Here is an 18,828-nt window from a genome sequence, read left to right on the forward strand (position 1 = left end):
TGTCACGTACATATATTTTTATAAAATTAATAATTAAACATAAATAAGAAAAATAAACTAAAAAATAATTAATTAACTAACTTTTTTATAGCGCAGGGCTGGGATTGACTGAGAACCTCCATAGCTAAGCTCTTTCAGTTTCCTTTTATTTTCCTTGTTGACCATAGAACGTTTCTGCAAAAAGTTATCGTTAGTAATATATTTAATTAAGATAGTTAAGTTTAGCAAGAAATTAATACCGTAATTTCTGGGCGTCGGAAAAATTCAATTGCTTTTTGCCACTACGTATCTGTGCAACCACCATAATGATTTTGTGGCCCATTAATCGTTAAATGCTCTTTAATATCGTACTTCCAGTCAGAATACTTTTTAGCACACGAAGTATCAATGCCTCTCAAGATCCCAGGCATATGCCATTCTCCATATCTAGTACGCCCAATATCAAACAAATCATCCTAATTTACAAACATTTATTAGTAAATATGATATATAACATAAAATGAGAATTAACATAAAAATACATAAACTACTTACTTCCAAATGTGCAAGTATTCTTTCTTTCGAGGCATTTGGTACTTTTGACCATTGAGGACAGTCCGGATATGTGTACTGTCGAACAAGTAATCCGAGCTCTCTTGAGAAATTTGAGCTGTACTCTCCGATCTCTTTATATGCTCTCCCCCGCACATCCCACTCGAGAGGGAGAGGACGCCCCAACTGTTCCCTCTTTTCCCGCGTGTTCAATCATTTATGGCGTCCACGTTTATTTGGAGGCGCTATTGTATGCAAATTCAATATTTTAAAATTAATATGGATTCATTGTTAAATTTTAAGGAGTATATCAATGTGTAAAGTATTACCTCGTTCACAATCAGCTGGGATATCTGACGGTCCACGTGGAGGATCGCATCCTCCACCATCACCCCCGTGAGATTGAACCTTTTTTTTGTAGTGTAATACATTTATTTAATGTTTATTTATAGTTTATATATCATTTGTAGACTTACATTGATCTTCATTATATGAAATTATTCTTTTAATCTTTTATTAAAAACAGAAATATTATACATTTTGGAGTTGCTATTAACACAAAGAGCCATTCATATTTATTCATATTCATACGTATATAAATAATCTAATTCTAACATTATATCTTTAATATTTCAGAAATGTCGCTATCAAAAAAACTTGGTACTTGTATCATGATCAGTCCTAGCTTACCTGAAGTTCAAATACTACGTGATTGGTACTTAATTTATAGTATATTTTTTGTATATAATTTTAATTATTTGCTAATTTTATTCAAAAGAAAATATATTTATTATATTTTTCTAACTTTTTTTTCCAGGTGTAATGAGAATGAGAATTACATTGATAGCCTAATAACTGAAAAAACATATTAGCAATCAACATCTACTTTTATAAAGCCTCCACTACATCTTATAAGAACCATAGACACTATTGAACTAGTTGAGGTAATTCAATTTTACTCTAGGAAAACAAAAAACTGATAATATTTTTATAGTAAGTTATATATTAAATCTCATATAATTCTTCAATAAAAAAATAAAAAAAAAATCTCATATAATTCATTTAATATATACATACAAATTATTATGTTTCTAAATATTATTAATATTTCAGGAGAAAACATATTGGATCAAAGCATCGATTTCAATCACGAATCCAACACAGAAACTTCACTACATGGTTTGTGATAATTGCAAAAACGTTACTGGTGTTGAATTCAATGAATCTTTTGATTGCATGGAGTGTGAAAAAAAGGCCACAACTGAAGCAAGGTTTATTATTTGTAATTAATTTTCAATAAAATTAAATTCTTATATAATGTTAATTATATAAACATATGTCATCATATTATTATAGATGATGTTCATATTTGCAGAGCCCGAGTCGTTGTGAACCTTCATGATGCAACACAAGAGTTAGAAGCTATAATATTCGGTAAAAAATGCTGAAAGCTTTCTTGGATGTTCTGCAAGCCAACTGGTGGAATACACAACTCAGGTTCAATAATTTTGCCTTCTAAAATTATTATATGTATGTTGATTCTAAGAGAACCATATCACTAATTTATAATTAGGATAACAAGAAAAAAATTGAAAGATTTATAAAATTGATCTTTAGACGGTATTTTATCTTTTTGATTTTATTTTATTATGTTTTCTTCCATGTATTTGCTAATAATTAATGTTTTCTATTACTTATATTTCAACAAATTTAAAGAAATTCAATTTATTAAAAAGAAAAGTCTTTATTATTTACATAGATAAAATATTTACTCGTTACATTTTATTAATTTATTAAATAATCTTATAATATACATGATCATATGCAAGAGAAAATTGACCACTTACATAAAGTCAACCGTTCATCAAAGAATGAAAAACATGTCATATATTTGAAGACCATGGAGCCTTTTGCTAGTAATATAGGTATTATGAAATATATGGTCACTACAATCTTACCAACATCAACAAAAGAAACAACTTCAACTGTTGAAGAAAGTACTCCTGAAGAACATAATGAGTTTTTTGATGCTTTATCAGCTTCTCTTGATAACATATCAAGCACTTCCTCAAGCGAAGTTTATACTACCTGATATCACTGATGCTTCATCTGCTTCTCTTGATAGCATATCAAGCACTTCCTTGAATGAAGTTAGAACTATGTAATCTCACTTATTCTTAACCCAAGAATGTGAATTGTATATATCTTTTGAAACTTTAGTTGTACATATGTTTTGGAGTTTTCTCTAACTAATAGTAAAGCCTAATCCTAGAAAAGTACTTTAACGTAAAATTGTCAGTTAACTACTGTACATTGTTTTTTGAAGCTGACAATACCAGAGTTTGCACTTTGAAGTCCACTTGTACATATTATATATATATATATATATATGGTTTGCTTTTTTCTTTCTATCATCAGATTCCATTGTATAAACTATGGCTAATATTATTGTAACAACTCTGTTAGTTTATTGATTTCTCTATTTTGGATCCATTATCAATTCTTTAAAATTGTAATTAATAAAAAATTACACTACAAAGAATACATGACCATGCCACTAAAAGTAGAATCCATTAAAAGTAAAATCATGTTACTTACTATTAATATCAATACTATTGTAATAATCTATTAGTTTATTGATTTTTCTATTTTGGATCCACTATATTTTTAAAAACTGAAATTGATAAAAACAAAAACTACTACAAAGACCACTAAAAGTAGAATCCATTAAAACTAAAATCATATTAATTACTATTACTATTAAGTTAGATATTACGGGGTTACGTGCCTTTGGCATATTCCCATATCTAGTATATATATATATATTTATATATATGTAAGACTTCTTAATGGTTACTATCCATAGATGAGTACTAACAATTATGATGATGTAGCAACATAGTGACTTGGTATAGCAAGTTTCACCAACAAGTAAATATTATTTTCTACATTAATTTTGAATTTAATTATTTTTTTTTGCCATAATTAATGGTGTTTCCAACCAATGAGAAACATTAGGTATATTTAGAAATTGACATGCATTTGAAAAATGAAAAGTTTACAAATATTATATTTTCATAATAAATACATGTTTTTTCATCAAGTAACCCTTTCAAAAATTTGAAAAAATCAAAATTTATTTTTAGATATATTAATTAACAACTATAAATTTGAATCATATGAATGTGATGTGATTACTCTATTAGTAGATGATGTGATGTGTAAACATGGAGGTTGGGGTTTCTGGATGTGTGATGTGTCGAGGATCTGGGATGAAGCTCAACTAAGTCATCTTGTTCCTACGAATGACCAAACTATGGTGGGAAGAGATACATAAGCAAGTCATTCAAACCAAGGACTCCATGAAAATTTCTCCGGAGAAAGAATAAACCAGGAAAGTCTTCTAATAGAAGTTTCTTGTGCGGACAGAAAGGGCACTTTGCCAAACAATGTCCAAAAGGCAAAACGGCGAAGATGATATCACACATCCAGGATGTAACAGGAATATCTCTCTCCGACGATGATGTAGAATCTGTGTTCTCTATAGAAGATTAAATCTCTCCATATACTATCTGTGTCTTACAACCATTCTCAAACTCAAACACTGATACTGGAGGAGGAATCTTCAAAATGAATGCCATAAATTTAGTTCAACCCATCCCTATGGCAAAATGCAAATTATCCCAACAAAATACTCAAAACCAATCAAAGTAGCTGCCTTCTTTGATACTGGAGCCTCCTACTGTTGGAAATGTGCCCTGAAAGCATATGTAGTAGACATTGTTTTTTTTTTAAATAAATAAATGAATTGAATTTGTTATGCATATATTTTATGGACTATATTATTCTATGATAATATTAAGTAAATATCAGGAAAATTCCTAAGTTCATATATGTGATCTCAAACACGTATTGGTACGGGGGGATTGTGTTTGAGATAAATGAACTTGAATAGTTCGCAGTAAAATAAAGTTGTGGAATCTTTAGATTAATTACTGCAAGCATGGTCCACTAGTATTATGAATACATGTGATCTAGATCCAGATCACTAGTGTGGTAGGACACTTTAGTGGAGGTGCTTTATATATTAGAGAATATATAGAAATGGACTAGATATGTTTATTAATACTTAGTTAAATACCGATTCGAAGTATTAATTAAATATATCAACTGATGATCATAAACAAATAGATCTTAATCCTAAAGTTACTATGAACTCCTATTTATGTTATATGAGTTCTTTGATTCACTTGTTAGGGTCTGTCAGAATGATCAGGCTAGAAACTTTTGTTTTGGGAACTCATTAATGTAGATGGTTGGGGACATAGTATACAGATATGGAATCTATACCTTCTCACAATAGATTGAATGATGGTTCTCTTAAGGGTTAACTTTTGGGACTGAAAGGTTATTGAGCTCAAATTCATAATTTAGTTATGAATTAACTTTCACTAGTAGAGTCAATGGTACTTAAGGAAACAAGAGATAATTAAATGGGTAAAACGGTAATTTTATTCCCGATTAATTATGAACCATCATTAGAGGGTCAAGTTGTATGAAATGATTATATCAATGGACGTTTTATGATTATAAAGTACTCAGTAAATGAAATGTCTATAATTACAAGAGTGCAGTCTCATATTTATAGTGGAATAATCATGAGATTAATAAATTAAGATTATTTAATTAAAGAGTTTAATTAATAATCTCAAATTTATTGGAGCTTGAAATTATAGGTCCATAGGTCCCCATAGCTGCTCTATCAACACTGTTCAAGGTAAGAGTTGAAATGAATGGAAAATAGTTTAAAGACATATTTAAGAAGAAATTTGTTCTTCATGCCAAATATGCAATTATATGATAATAGTGATTAATTAATTAATTACAAATTAGTTGTAGTTAACAAAATTAATTAATATTTAATTATTGTATAATTTTTGAAATTATATTGAATTATTAAATTAATTTCGAAATTTAATTAAATAATTAATTATAATTTTAGAAATTATAATAAATTAAATATTTATTTTCGAAAATTTTGGATTTAATTAATTAGTAGAATTAATTAAATATCTTTATTTGAGTGGGAGATAATAATCTGATAAGTTCAAATTGGATTTGAATTTAAAAGATTAATATTTATTCAAATAATTAATTATATTTGATAATTAACTAAAAAGATAATTAATTTCAATTTGAATTCAAAATTCGAATTAGTTGTCAGGTTGTTAGATCTTATCTGACAAAACAGTTTAAATAAATAATTAAATAAAAATTGAAAAACCAACATCCCTAAAATTAGGGAAGCTACACGTGCACACACAGTTCATGGATAATTAATTAGTTAATGGATAATTCAAAAATTGGATTTTGGATTTTTTTCATTAATAGAATATAATTAATTAATTAGAAAGTAAAATTGTAAAATGGTTACAGATTTATTTTTTAAAATTTGAATATTTTCTTTTAAGGATGACTAATCAGAAAAATATTCAGATAGAGATGTGAGACAACTCAGACTATTCGCTCAGTGAGAAAAAGAGAATGATAGTTTTCTCTTCCTGAAAATAAAGAACAAATTCTCAGGCCTATTCTCTTGATCTCATGAGTTGAGTACATCAAGTAGAATCACAAATAAACTATCCTTCATTCTCTAAGTGCCCACACATTTCTTGAGGTGTAGAGAACGCTTTGGAAGATCTTGGTGTGAGTACGTGGGAGCGGCTTGGATAGGAAGATCGTTATAAATACGAAAATATAGCAAGGATACTTCATAGGCTTCAAGATGTATGATTTCTATTATTATCTTGCTTATGATTAATGTATGTATATTAATAGATCCACATATTTAAATATAGTTTAAATATGTTACAAAATTTTTATTGTACACTGGGCCAACCACACGACCATTCCGCTGCGTATTAGGAAACTCGTTCCTAACACCTACACCATCATGAATCCTGATATACTACCGCCAGAATTCTGGAAGAAAAAGAAGCATTATTTACATGCAGCAAATAACCAAATTTTCTGCACGGAACTAATCAGTAAGCCTATCAAGCTGTAATTTTTTCCAGGTTGCTCAATAGTCCACAGGGTCATCGGCTCCAAACTTCCAAGAAAAGCTTTAATTATAGGTTTCGACCTATATACAAAGAAAAAAGGTCTGAGAATACTTCCAGAGGGGTTGGCATACAAGCAATACTTCACTCCATGGGAGCAGGTTCCGAATTACTTTCACATGACTGAAGATTGTCTGACATCGATCAAAGAATGCATTATCCAAAAATCATGTGCTAATTCCCATATGGAGTTCTCGCATAAATGCGACCACCCACTGTGGAAAAATGAAGAATTATTCATTTCCCTTCCATTTAAGATGAATGAAGATGCAAACCCAACTAAAGCAAGTTATCTTGGAATGAGCCCCGATCATCAAAGTTTGGCAAACAAGGAATGCGACGAGCTAAAAGCACAATGAATAATAGAAGAAACTGAATCTCCATGGGTCTGCCATGCATTCTACGTCTACAATAGATCAGAACAAGCTCGAGGAAAGCAAAGATTAGTAATAAACTACCAACCGCTCAACCACTTCCTAACAGATGACAAGTTTCCTATGCCAAACAGAAATTCTTTGTTCTTCAGCCTATCACAAGCAAATATATTTTCCAAATTTAACCAAAATTTGACCTACATACTGTTTTCAGCTTGTCCTCTACTTTGACTTTTCTACTGGGTGAAATGTTTGAGTGAATATTTTTTGTGCACATATCATTAATATATAACACATGCCAAAAGCATGTCTCTAGATCATTCTAGGTTGTCAATGAATCACGCAAAAAAGATTTTTTTAATTGCCAAGTCAAGTAGGTTGAATAGGTATGGCACTCCAAAATTTCTGGACGTAAATATTGTTCATATGCATAACTATATATTATTTAGTAGTTTACTTTTCTCAAATTAATTCTTAGGTGCCTTTATTTTGTCTAATTATATTTATACTTTATGATCATATTGCACTGAGTATGTGGTCCAAAATGACACGAAAAATGGTCCATATATATTAACACAGATCTGAGGAGGACTTTTTCTCTAAATTATTTGTTGAAAATTAAGTTTGGTTTGCCATGTATGACTCCTAACGAGTGCCGTATAGACATAAAGAAGCGCGCGACACTTTTCATATATATGATTTGACAAGTTCAACATATATGTATTATTATTTCAAATTATCACAATATTCTTACTTTATATTGCTAAACCCAAGCTAGATCGGGCTATTATATATGACCTTATTTTAAGTGAATGTTTTGTTATAGCTTAATTAATTATATTATAAAACCTTTGAAAGAGCATGTGAATCATCCACTTTTATCTATTTATTAGAGTTATTCGAACGTTCTGCATATAGTAATAAATAGATACAAATCTTCATATTCTAAGACGATTGTGATTAGAGACACTATATTATATGTCATATCTTCTAGTTTTATTTTACAAGGTTATTAGAGACTATATAACATCTTAATTTACAGATAATATTATAGAAATAAGTAGTTGGGTCGATTTCGTTCATTAATTTCAATGATAGTTATACTAATCGTAATCTTTGAACAATTCTAGTTTTGGTTGAAGAAGTAATAATAACTCGATCGATTGAAGTGAATGGTCAGCTTTCTTTAAACAAATAACAACAATATGTTATTAATTACAAATATGACGAGAGTCGTTCGATGCAAGTAAAAGATTTGCATTTGAAAGGTACAACATTACTTATTGTTTACGTCACAACGTACGTGGTTGAATAAGTAAAATGAAGAATGATGAGTTTGAAGAGACTCTCTAGGCTACTCTTATTTTAATTTAATGATATTTATTATCTTTTAAATAATGTCTATTTTTTACAAAATAATGAGTCATGATATTTTAATTTTATTACAATTATGTCATATCAAACATTTATTTTATTTTTCTATATTAAATGGGTAGGTAATCATTTGATACTATGTGTTTTTGCAAAGTATCATCTTGGTACTCGTATTTACAAATAATGTTCATTTGATATCCTGCATTTTAAAATCGTACATATTTAGTATCATATATTTTAAAATCATACATATTTTTTATCCTATATTTTAAAATTGTACATATTTGGTACCATAAACTCAAATTTAATTAATAAAATTTTACCAATTTAATCAAATTACTCTCAATCATACGAGCTACATATTATATATAACTGCTGATAATTTGGTTATATTGAATTTTTTTTATCAATTAGGATACCAAATATCTATTTTTTCAAAATTATACGGGGTATCATATGAGTATTATTGAAAACAGAAGGTACCAGAATGATACTTTGCAAAAACAAAGAGTACTAAATGAGTAAATTCCCATATTAAAAAGATGAACTCCTTATCATATTCATTACTCGTTATCATATTTTAAAGAAGAACACGTTCAAATTAACCAAATATGTTTTGCCTCTTTCTTTGAATTCATAATCTATTGATGAAGAACTCCACCACTTAATGAGGATTTCAAGTATGCATATTAATTTTCATCAAATTTTTAAATATATAATGAATAATACAACAAACAATAATTTTGTTGTTATTTCTTTTAAATAAATTCATATAAGTATTTTATTTTCCTTATTTATATATTTATAAAAAAATGTTTCCATTTTATTATTGAGAAGTGTTTCGATTATATTATCATTATTATTTTGACCCATTTTTTAATGGATTTCTATTAGTTAGTTATATATTATTTACTGTTATTTTAATATTATATTTTTAGAGAATCATGTATTAACGTAATAATATTTAAAAATATCATGATCCATTATTTTGTAAAAATAAACATTGTTTAAAAGATGTCATTAAATTAAAAAGAGAGTAAAAAAGAGAGTAACCTAGAGAGCCTCTTTTGCACTCCTCAAGTACAATATGCAAAATCTTAAACACTCTTCCCAAGATATCATAATTTTCTTATTTCAATTATTGTAATAGGCTAATTTATATATACTAGGTGCTATCAACGCACATTGTACATTAATTTAATTTTATTTAAAAAAAATTTATTAATTATTTTTATTATGTTTTTATGATTTTCATATAAATATTAAATTAATAAAAAATATTATATATAAAAAAAATTGATATAAATATATTAAAAGAAAAATTAAACAAAAACTATCTATGGTTATTTTAAAATAATAAATAAATAATATGATAACTTATTAGATCATAAAATACCTTATTCAAAGTACCAAATATTCATGATATTATTAAAAAGCACACCTTAATTATTGGAGAAGAAACTTATTTATTATTTATAGAAAATAAATGTGTTATTCTAATTTCTTATGTAGTTACACTAGTCACGACACTTATAAATAAAATATTTATAATATTTTTTGTTATTTAATATGAATATAGATATATATAAGTTAGATTAAATAATAATTAAAAGTAACATATTTTCTTTTTAAATATATAAAAGATAAAAAATTTAATAAAAATTAAGATTATGTATTATATATTATTATAATAATGATATTTTATAACATTTGAATTTATATTAATATAATTATTAAATATCTAATCTTGTATTAAATATTATTTTAATAATGATATTTTATAGTATTTGAATTATAATAATATAATTACTAAATATTTATTCTACTAAAATTTTATAAAATTAGAATTATGTATTAAATGTTATAAAATATTCTTATAATCATTATATTTTATAATATTTGAATTTATTTTAATATAACTATTAAATATTATTATTATAATGATATTTTATAATATTTAAATTTATATCAATATAATTACTAAATATTTATTTTACTGTATTTTTTAATTGGCTTTAAAGGTATATCCTTTTAAAAATTTGTAATATATTGTTAAAGTTAACAAAAAAAATAAACCATTAAATCTAAAAAAAACTATTAAATTTTTTTTTTTATATAGGAGAGATATAAATAGATACATCAATTATTAATATAAAGTAAGTTATTTTATATAGAAGATATATATATATATAAATATATCAATTATTTTATAGTTTTTAATAGTAATTTTTGTGTAGAGATTTATATATATATAATATTTTTTTTAAGTGATATTTTGTTATATATATATTTATAAATTTAAATATTTTTTTAATTTTTCATAAACTGATACTATTAATATTTTTATTATGAGTCAAAGTTATTTGTTATTGTTATTTAGATTATTGTTTTTTCTCGAATTTGATTTAGTTATGAAAACTACTGATGACAACAATTACATATTACAGATAAATTTTTACTTTTCTTGTTCATTCTAATTGGTTTTATAATAATTTTTGCAGCATTTCTTATTATTGTTTCATAAAGTTATTATTTATTTTCTTGTACTTTTTTCATAATTCATTTAATTTTGATTTATTAATATATACTTTCTTTTTGTGCAGTTAAAACAAGAAATAAAGAGTGTCTAATTCTTCTTAAAATTTGCTCACCTCCTTGTTGATGAAGTTGTTTATTTTGAGGGTGAAGTTGTAAAAGTCGAAGCTCTCTTTGACATTTGAAATGCTTCTCCTCTTTAGTTCTATATAATCTCTCTTAAAAATCTGGGTTTAACTCTATTCACTCCTCTAGAATGAAACTGTATCATTGTTATTTGTCATTCCGTATATATATATATTTCATATTAGATATTCATTAGAGATATAATTCGAGATTGCTTGGTTGAAAGAGTTTCCACCTTGAATTATTACCGTTGTACTTCATTATTCTTATCAATATTTGGTCATTTGTAAAATACTAAATAAAGAGTAAGGATGTGTGCAGTTAAAATATGTATTAAAATATTACACACAATTTTGTTTAACTAATTAGACCATCTCTAATAGATAGTGTATAATTTGTATTAAATTTGACCAAAAATATGTGTCAATGATCGATATATTTGACATACTTTTTGCATTTGTTCTTCAATGCACAAGGTGCAAACTAATTAAAAATAAATAAATATAACTATTAATGTTTATTGAAAATATACAAAAATAATTATTTTTTTTATTAAAAGATAAATTAAAATTAAAAAATTAATAATGTGTATTAATGAGTGACAAAAAATAATTAAAAAAAATTATATTTATTGTGAGGATATTTTATGTCAAATTTAGTACAACTTTTAGTATAATTTTAGCTCAATTTTATGAAAATTAGCTAAAAAAAAATAGATATACAACATTTGTATAGCACTCCGGTCAATATGTTTTTACAGTCATTTAAGAGAAGACTCATTGCTATGTGGTGGTGCATAATCTAATTAAGGGGGCGTATTTTTTTGTGGGGGTTTGAAAAGTCAAAGTCTTAAATGTTTTTGGCAATTGCTTTCTTTAAAAGGACTCTTAACTTTCCCTCTAAACGCACAGAAACGAAATACTAGTATACTACACATTCGTACTAGACACCAGGCCATATTATTATTCTCTGTCCATTTAAACGTTTATTTTCCATTCTCTCCACCATTTCTTGGAGACCCTTTTGAATATATTATATTATATTTGATAGTGAAAATCTATTAATGGATGAGAATAATAACCTTGAGCGTTCTTTGGAGGCTACTCCGACCTGGGCTGTTGCAGTAGTGTTCTTTGTGTTGATTGTCATTTCTATCATCATTGAACATGCCATTCACTTTTTAGGAGCAGTAAGTTCAATAACAATGAATTTTTAATTTATATGGTTGAGTTCATTTATAAGATAAAAAATATCTTCTTTAGACAGTCATGCATAGGTCTTTTTTTTTTGGTTAAGATATATTGTTCTCACCATCATTTTTTATGTTTTTCTTTTATATTTTTCAGTGGTTAAAATCCAAACACAAACGAGCCCTTTATGAAGCCCTTAAGAAGGTTAAAGAAGGTTTACGTACATATCTCTTATTAGTACTTCTCTTGTTCATCTAATAGTACTTGTTGGATTTTTTTTTTAATTGAATTTGGTTTTGTATTTGAAAAACCTAACTGTGGGATTTGATAACTTTTCTCTCATTTTCAATTGGATTTGTTTGTTTTCATTTATTCTTTGCAGAGCTTATGCTATTGGGATTCATATCGTTGCTCCTAACAGTGTTCCAAGGAGTGATTGCTGACATGTGTATTCCAAGAACTGTTGCAAAATCTTGGCATCCTTGCTCAAACGAGACAGCTAATGTTATTTCAAGTTCAAAAGCAGTAGATTATTGTTCGGAAGTTGTAAGAAAACAATAAACCATTTATGTTTATGTCTTAATATTATTAGGACGTACTAAAAGTGTGTACAGTAGTGATTCTAAGGTTTTTAATGTATGGTTATAACATTATATTATATATAAATGGAGATATTCGTCTTGAATTTTTTGAAGGCTTTTTTAATATGTTTGTTTGGAAGTAGTATAAAATTAATGGTTGATCGATGATTGGATTTGATTTGTGTCTGTCTACGTGCAGGGTAAAGTTGCTATAGTGTCTAAATATGGGATTCACCAGCTTCATATATTCATCTTTGTCTTGGCTTTTTTCCACATTATTTACTGCATTACCACCTTGGCTCTAGGCAGCACCAAAGTGAGTAGTAGTCATTTCTCTCTCTCTCTCTCTCTCTCTCTCTATCTATTTATTGTATCTACATCTCTTGCTTATATAAAGTTATTGCACAATTCGATTGCAGATGAGACAATGGAAAGTTTGGGAGGATGAGACAAAGAAAATTGAGTACATATACAGCAATGGTAATTTTTTATTATGATTATTTATTTATTTTTATAAGCCCCTTCATATTTAAAATGGGTCAACCAATCAGCCATTATTGTCATTCATTTTGCAACTTGTTTATTATGGAAGCACAGCCACTGATCTAATCTAACTCAGGAGCGAATTAATTGAGAGGATATTTTTCCTACCCAACCTCTCAGTTTTAAAACACTGGTTTATGTGGGTGGGTCCTATGTGAATTAACTTTGTTTGACTTTTTATTTACGATGCATTGAGTCTGACATTTCACAACTCTCCCAATATATATTGCCATTCCATATCAATTACTGATATTAATTAGTCTGGATATTTTGGTTAGAAACAGCACATTTCAATCCCTTGTCCATATCTCACAATTGCATCCACCCTCATCTTTGATACTCAAAATTTATCTCTTAAATATCACACTCATTATAAATGTCATGGACCGAGCATAAAGAGTTGATACGTACACACCACCAACCAAGTGGCCAAGTGGTAAAGTGGCATGTCCTAGATTTAAGGGGTTCGAATATGTGTGACTCGCTCGCTCAGGCAACGTGGAGTGAAAGTCCAATGTCTTAGATGTGAGCACTATGTATGCCGACCTAGTCACTCTTGCCCTATGTCTTAGGATCCCTTTAGCACTATAGTTGATTGATGGCGCTTAGATGATGCACCCGATCGTAGGTAGGGGTGATCCGTCGAATAGGATCTTGGCGAATATTCTTAAGTGGAGTTTGAGCTCTTATAGTAATGCTCAGAGAGGGAAGCCACACTGGTAGTCCCCTCCTACCATTTTAGTTTATAAAAAAAAAGTTAATATGCACACGATTATAACAATTAATAATTTGTAATTTAAATCTTAAATCTTTTAGAAATTTTTTGAATTATGAAGATTAATAATTATTATTTTTTCTATGTAAAATTAAAGTAATAATGTTTGAAGTATATATACATATATAAATAAATATTTTTATAATACTTAATTTCGCTAAAAATTTACATTTTTGCAATCAAACATTTTTTTTCACTTTTACGATTTCAAGAAAAAATTTACATTTTTATGATTTTTTTCTTTTTTTTTTTCTTTCTTTGTATTGTTTTCATGTTTTTTTAGGTTTATTTTGAGTTGATATTTAATTGTTCCGATATATATTATTTTTTCTTTAATTTTATTTAGTTAATTTTGGGTTGATACAATGAGTTGTTTTCAAGTTTCTTTTAAGTTGTTTTATAATTGTTTTTCCTAAGACCATATTTATGTAATTATAAAACTTTGAAAATCATATTTTTTGAAACTTGAGTACGTATATTTTAAAAGAAAAAAATAACACTAAAAGAACAAAAAAAATATTTATTAAAAAAACCCTAATAGATAACTGTTAATATAATAATAAGAAAATACTATTTTAGTTTTATGTTTACTATTCTAGTTTTACTATTCTTTTATCATAATTAATAAAATTAGAGGGAGCATATGTGCTAGGATAGTATTTTTTAACCTATCAGTACACACTCATATGGACACGTGGGGGGCATTTTCATCCCAATTTACTTTCATAACAATATTCTTTTTTTTCTTACGGTATTCATTGTAATTATATCAAATATTCGGCAAGATTTCGAGAAATTTCAAACAATTCACAGTGTCAAAAAACATAGCTCAAACAACCACTTTTAACATACGTATTAAAAAAAATAAGCATGAGTACAACAAATTATTTGAACTTTGTTTTCGGCACTGTAAATTATTTGAAATTTCTTAAAAAACTTGTAGGAGATTCGCTATAACAACAATGAGCATTGTCATGAAAAAAAATTAGGATGAAAACGCCCCCACGTGCCCTACCCCATAACACCTTAAAATTATATTTATTTTAAATCACATGTTTTTTAAATTTTATTTCTTTTATTTATTTTCCTTTAGCTTCAAAAATAAAAGTTATATTAAATAATTGTAATAAAATAAGGGTAAAAAGAACTAATTCGAGTAAAGCTTGATACTTTTTTATAAAATTAATTTTTTATTATTTCTATATTTTTTAAATGATTATTATTACTATTTTACTTTTAATTTCAAAAATTAAATCTAATATATTAATTAAATTATAATAAAAAGAAGGGTTGGTATACTTTATAAAACATAGGATATTTATAACTGAAAATAAGCTCATAGATAACATTATATTGAAAATGAGCACAATTTGACACCAAAACAAGTTTGTTAACATAGTATTAAAATCAAACACTACTAGACATGAAAATAACAAATTATACTAATATAACATCAAAAAATAAGAAGTAAAAGATTAGTAATTAAACTTTTTTTTAAGGGATATAATTATTAATCATATTCAGATAGACATAAAAAAGGTGCATGTATGAATAAACCGAAATATATAGTCACGCAATTTGACAGGACACAATTAACAATTGTCCTGAAAAGCATAGAGGCTGAGGAACTCGATGAAAATAATTAATTATGCTCAATCAAATTAATGGTTCGTTTTGCAGATCCTGAGAGATTTAGATTTGCAAGAGATACATCATTTGGAAGAAGACATTTGAACTTGTGGAGCCAGTCACCAATTTCACTTTGGATTGTAAGTAAAGCAGTATAATTATTGACAATATATGTTTAACTAATATATCTTATGGTCTTAGCATGTGATATTGAAAATAAAAAGGTCTTAACTACTATTTTTGGAATACATTCAGATGAAAAACTAAACAATATATGCTAGAACCTTTCTGTCAAAAAATAAAAAATAAATAATGCTAGCTAGAACCTTATTATAGAAAACAAGGAACATAATTTTGACAAAGTTTTAAGGGTCTATATATATGTATATACTTACATTTTTCTTTCGTGCTTCTCCAATCAGGTGTGCTTTTTCAGACAATTCTTCAGGTCAGTCACTAAGGTTGATTACATGACACTGAGGCATGGATTTATCATGGTATGCTGCCCAATCATATGGCTTGAAAGTTGCTTCAAATTGCACATGTATTGATCTCATGAATAGCTATGCTTTTCCCATTTCAGGCACATTTGGCTCCAGAAAATGACACGAGATTTGATTTTCAGAAATACATCAGCAGATCACTTGAAGAGGATTTTGTAGTTGTCGTTGGGATAACGTTAGTGTTTCAGCCTTTAAACTCATCAGCTTATATATACATATGTATATTTAAATATGTAAGGATAACAACTGAAGTCTGTTTTATATGTATGCAGCCCACTCCTTTGGTTTATTGCAGTATTGTTTCTACTGTCCAACACATATGGTAAGTTAGACACTTTGTTCTGTTATTATTAAAACTTATAATAATACACTCTCTTAATTACCATTTCACTGACTGAGAAATGTTATTCTTTTTAACAGGAATTGTCTCTTATCTATGGCTGCCATTTCTACCTCTGATTGTACGTACAACACAATGCACAGACTATGTTTAATCATATCCTTAATTTCTTACTTGTTTATAATAACCCAAGTTATGGTCATAGCTGATGATCAATTTGGTAAATTCACAAATTTCAGATACTATTATTGGTGGGAACTAAACTTCAAAAAATCATAACGATGATGGGATTAAGGATTCAAGAGAGTGGAGATGTGGTGAGGGGTGCACCATTGGTTCAACCAGGAGATGAGCTCTTCTGGTTTGGACGGCCTAAGTTCATGCTCACTCTCATACACATTGTTCTGTTTCAGGTGCTTATGTAGTCATCATAAACTGTTTCCTCTAATATGTTATTAAAAATATTTGAAAACAAAAAACCATATCTTTTCTATTGTTAACTGCTTCTGTGGCTTCTTATTCATTTGCAGAATGCGTTTCAGCTAGCCTTTTTTACATGGAGTACTGTAAGTTCTGCTCCACTGTCGAAGAATTTGATCATAATTTCTTTCATTTTTGGTTTCAAGGCGATAAAATTACATGGCCAGCCAATTTTTTTGTCCTGATCGATTAAACTTTTCTCTCTGTCCTTCAGCTTACATTCGGCATAGACACTTGCTTCCACAAAAAACGTGAAGATAGCATCATAAGAATCTCAATGGGGTGGGTTATATGAGATTGAAAGTAATTAATATGCTTATACCATATGAATTTTCATATCATCCATGCTCAAGGTTTATTACTGATACAGATACACACAAAACTTGTCTTATGTTTTTCTTTCTTAATTCTCTCAGGATCATCATACATGTTCTGTGCAGCTATGTCACTTTGCCTCTATATGCTCTTGTCACACAGGTCAGTGACATGATCACATTCAAATCATCATTATCTTTCTGCTTAACTATACATAATGTTTTGAGCAAATCGCGGTCAATCTATCTTTTTATTAAGTTTTCTGATCTGTTTGATGTTATTACAGATGGGGTCTACAATGAGCCCAACCATTTTCAATGACAGAGTAGCAGAAGCACTAAAGAATTGGCACCTTTCAGCCAAAAAGAACAAGAAACACAGCCGACATTCGGGGGCAAACTCGCCATTCTCAAGCAGGCCTGCAACTCCAACCCATGGCATGTCTCCAGTTCATTTGTTGCAGAATTATAGAAGCACAACTGAGGGATACTATGGTGGGATGTCTAATGTCGAAAACGACTACCATGAGCGTGAAGGCACACCATCTCCCAACAATGGAACAGTTGAAATGGTTATAAATGAAGAAGGAGACCAGTTAGTTCAGGAGCCAAGCTCCTCACAGCAACGTGAGGTCAAGTTGGCCTCATCTCACTTCTCTTTCCGGAAGTGAAAATAGATTTTAATACTGTTTTACTCTTACATGTTTTTTTTTTTTAACTTTTGGTGTACATTTTGTTGAAGAATGTGTATGAGCTTGAACTTGGTAGCAACTGCGTAATACATTGTTACATACACCAGAGAATGATATTAGTAACTTGCTTATGACTGTACAAACAACGTACAATGAATTTATATTATACTACTTCTAATATCAAATATGAAGTTAGGACATCTCGATAATTAGGATCAACTTTTGTTTGTAGTGGAGTGAGAATTCAATAATAATGAATAAGGTTAAAAGTGATAAAAAAATATATTATTTCTGTTGTTTAAATTATATATAATATTTTTTAAAGTGGAATATTGGATGTGTTTATATATAGTATTTAATTACAAGTAAAAAACCAACAAGTTTTACATACATTTTAAATTTAAGTTTGTTTAATATAGACGAGTCATATTGTGATATTTGATCAAGTAAAATTATTAAATGTGTGTTTGTATAGTATTATTATATGTAAGTGATTTGTAAGTTTTACACACACACACACATATATATATATATATATATATATATTACTTCATTACTAATAGGCTAATGTTAGATTACTAATTGTTTAATATAGTGATATTTGATACACTCTGATATTAAATGTACTTATATATATTATATTTATGTTGACAAAGTTTTTCTTCAACAAAGATTAAATAGAAATTAAGCAGAATAGAAAATGATTTTAAAAAATGTAA

At 27.7% G+C, this 18,828-nt stretch overlaps 1 protein-coding gene across 2 annotated transcripts; it reads left to right on the plus strand.

The window, feature by feature from the left end:
• Nucleotides 1-11,963: 11,963 nt before the first annotated feature.
• On the plus strand, nt 11,964-18,318 carry LOC133791178 (MLO-like protein 12). Of its 2 annotated transcripts, none has more exons than XM_062229097.1 (15): nt 11,964-12,251; nt 12,409-12,466; nt 12,635-12,798; nt 13,033-13,149; nt 13,253-13,313; nt 15,832-15,920; nt 16,203-16,277; nt 16,364-16,458; nt 16,556-16,605; nt 16,704-16,744; nt 16,863-17,036; nt 17,154-17,189; nt 17,318-17,385; nt 17,520-17,580; nt 17,705-18,318. In XM_062229097.1, the coding sequence occupies exons 1-15, from the start codon at nt 12,126-12,128 to the stop codon at nt 18,086-18,088; spliced, it is 1,599 nt and encodes a 532-aa protein (XP_062085081.1). In that variant the 5' UTR covers nt 11,964-12,125; the 3' UTR covers nt 18,089-18,318. The 2 variants fall into 2 exon arrangements, with proteins under 2 accessions (XP_062085081.1, XP_062085082.1); XM_062229098.1 differs by having other exon boundaries at nt 12,138-12,251; nt 12,409-12,456.
• Nucleotides 18,319-18,828: the final 510 nt, after the last annotated feature.

Source organism: Humulus lupulus, chromosome 7 (assembly GCF_963169125.1).
Source record: "Humulus lupulus chromosome 7, drHumLupu1.1, whole genome shotgun sequence".
Lineage (NCBI taxonomy): Eukaryota > Viridiplantae > Streptophyta > Magnoliopsida > Rosales > Cannabaceae > Humulus > Humulus lupulus.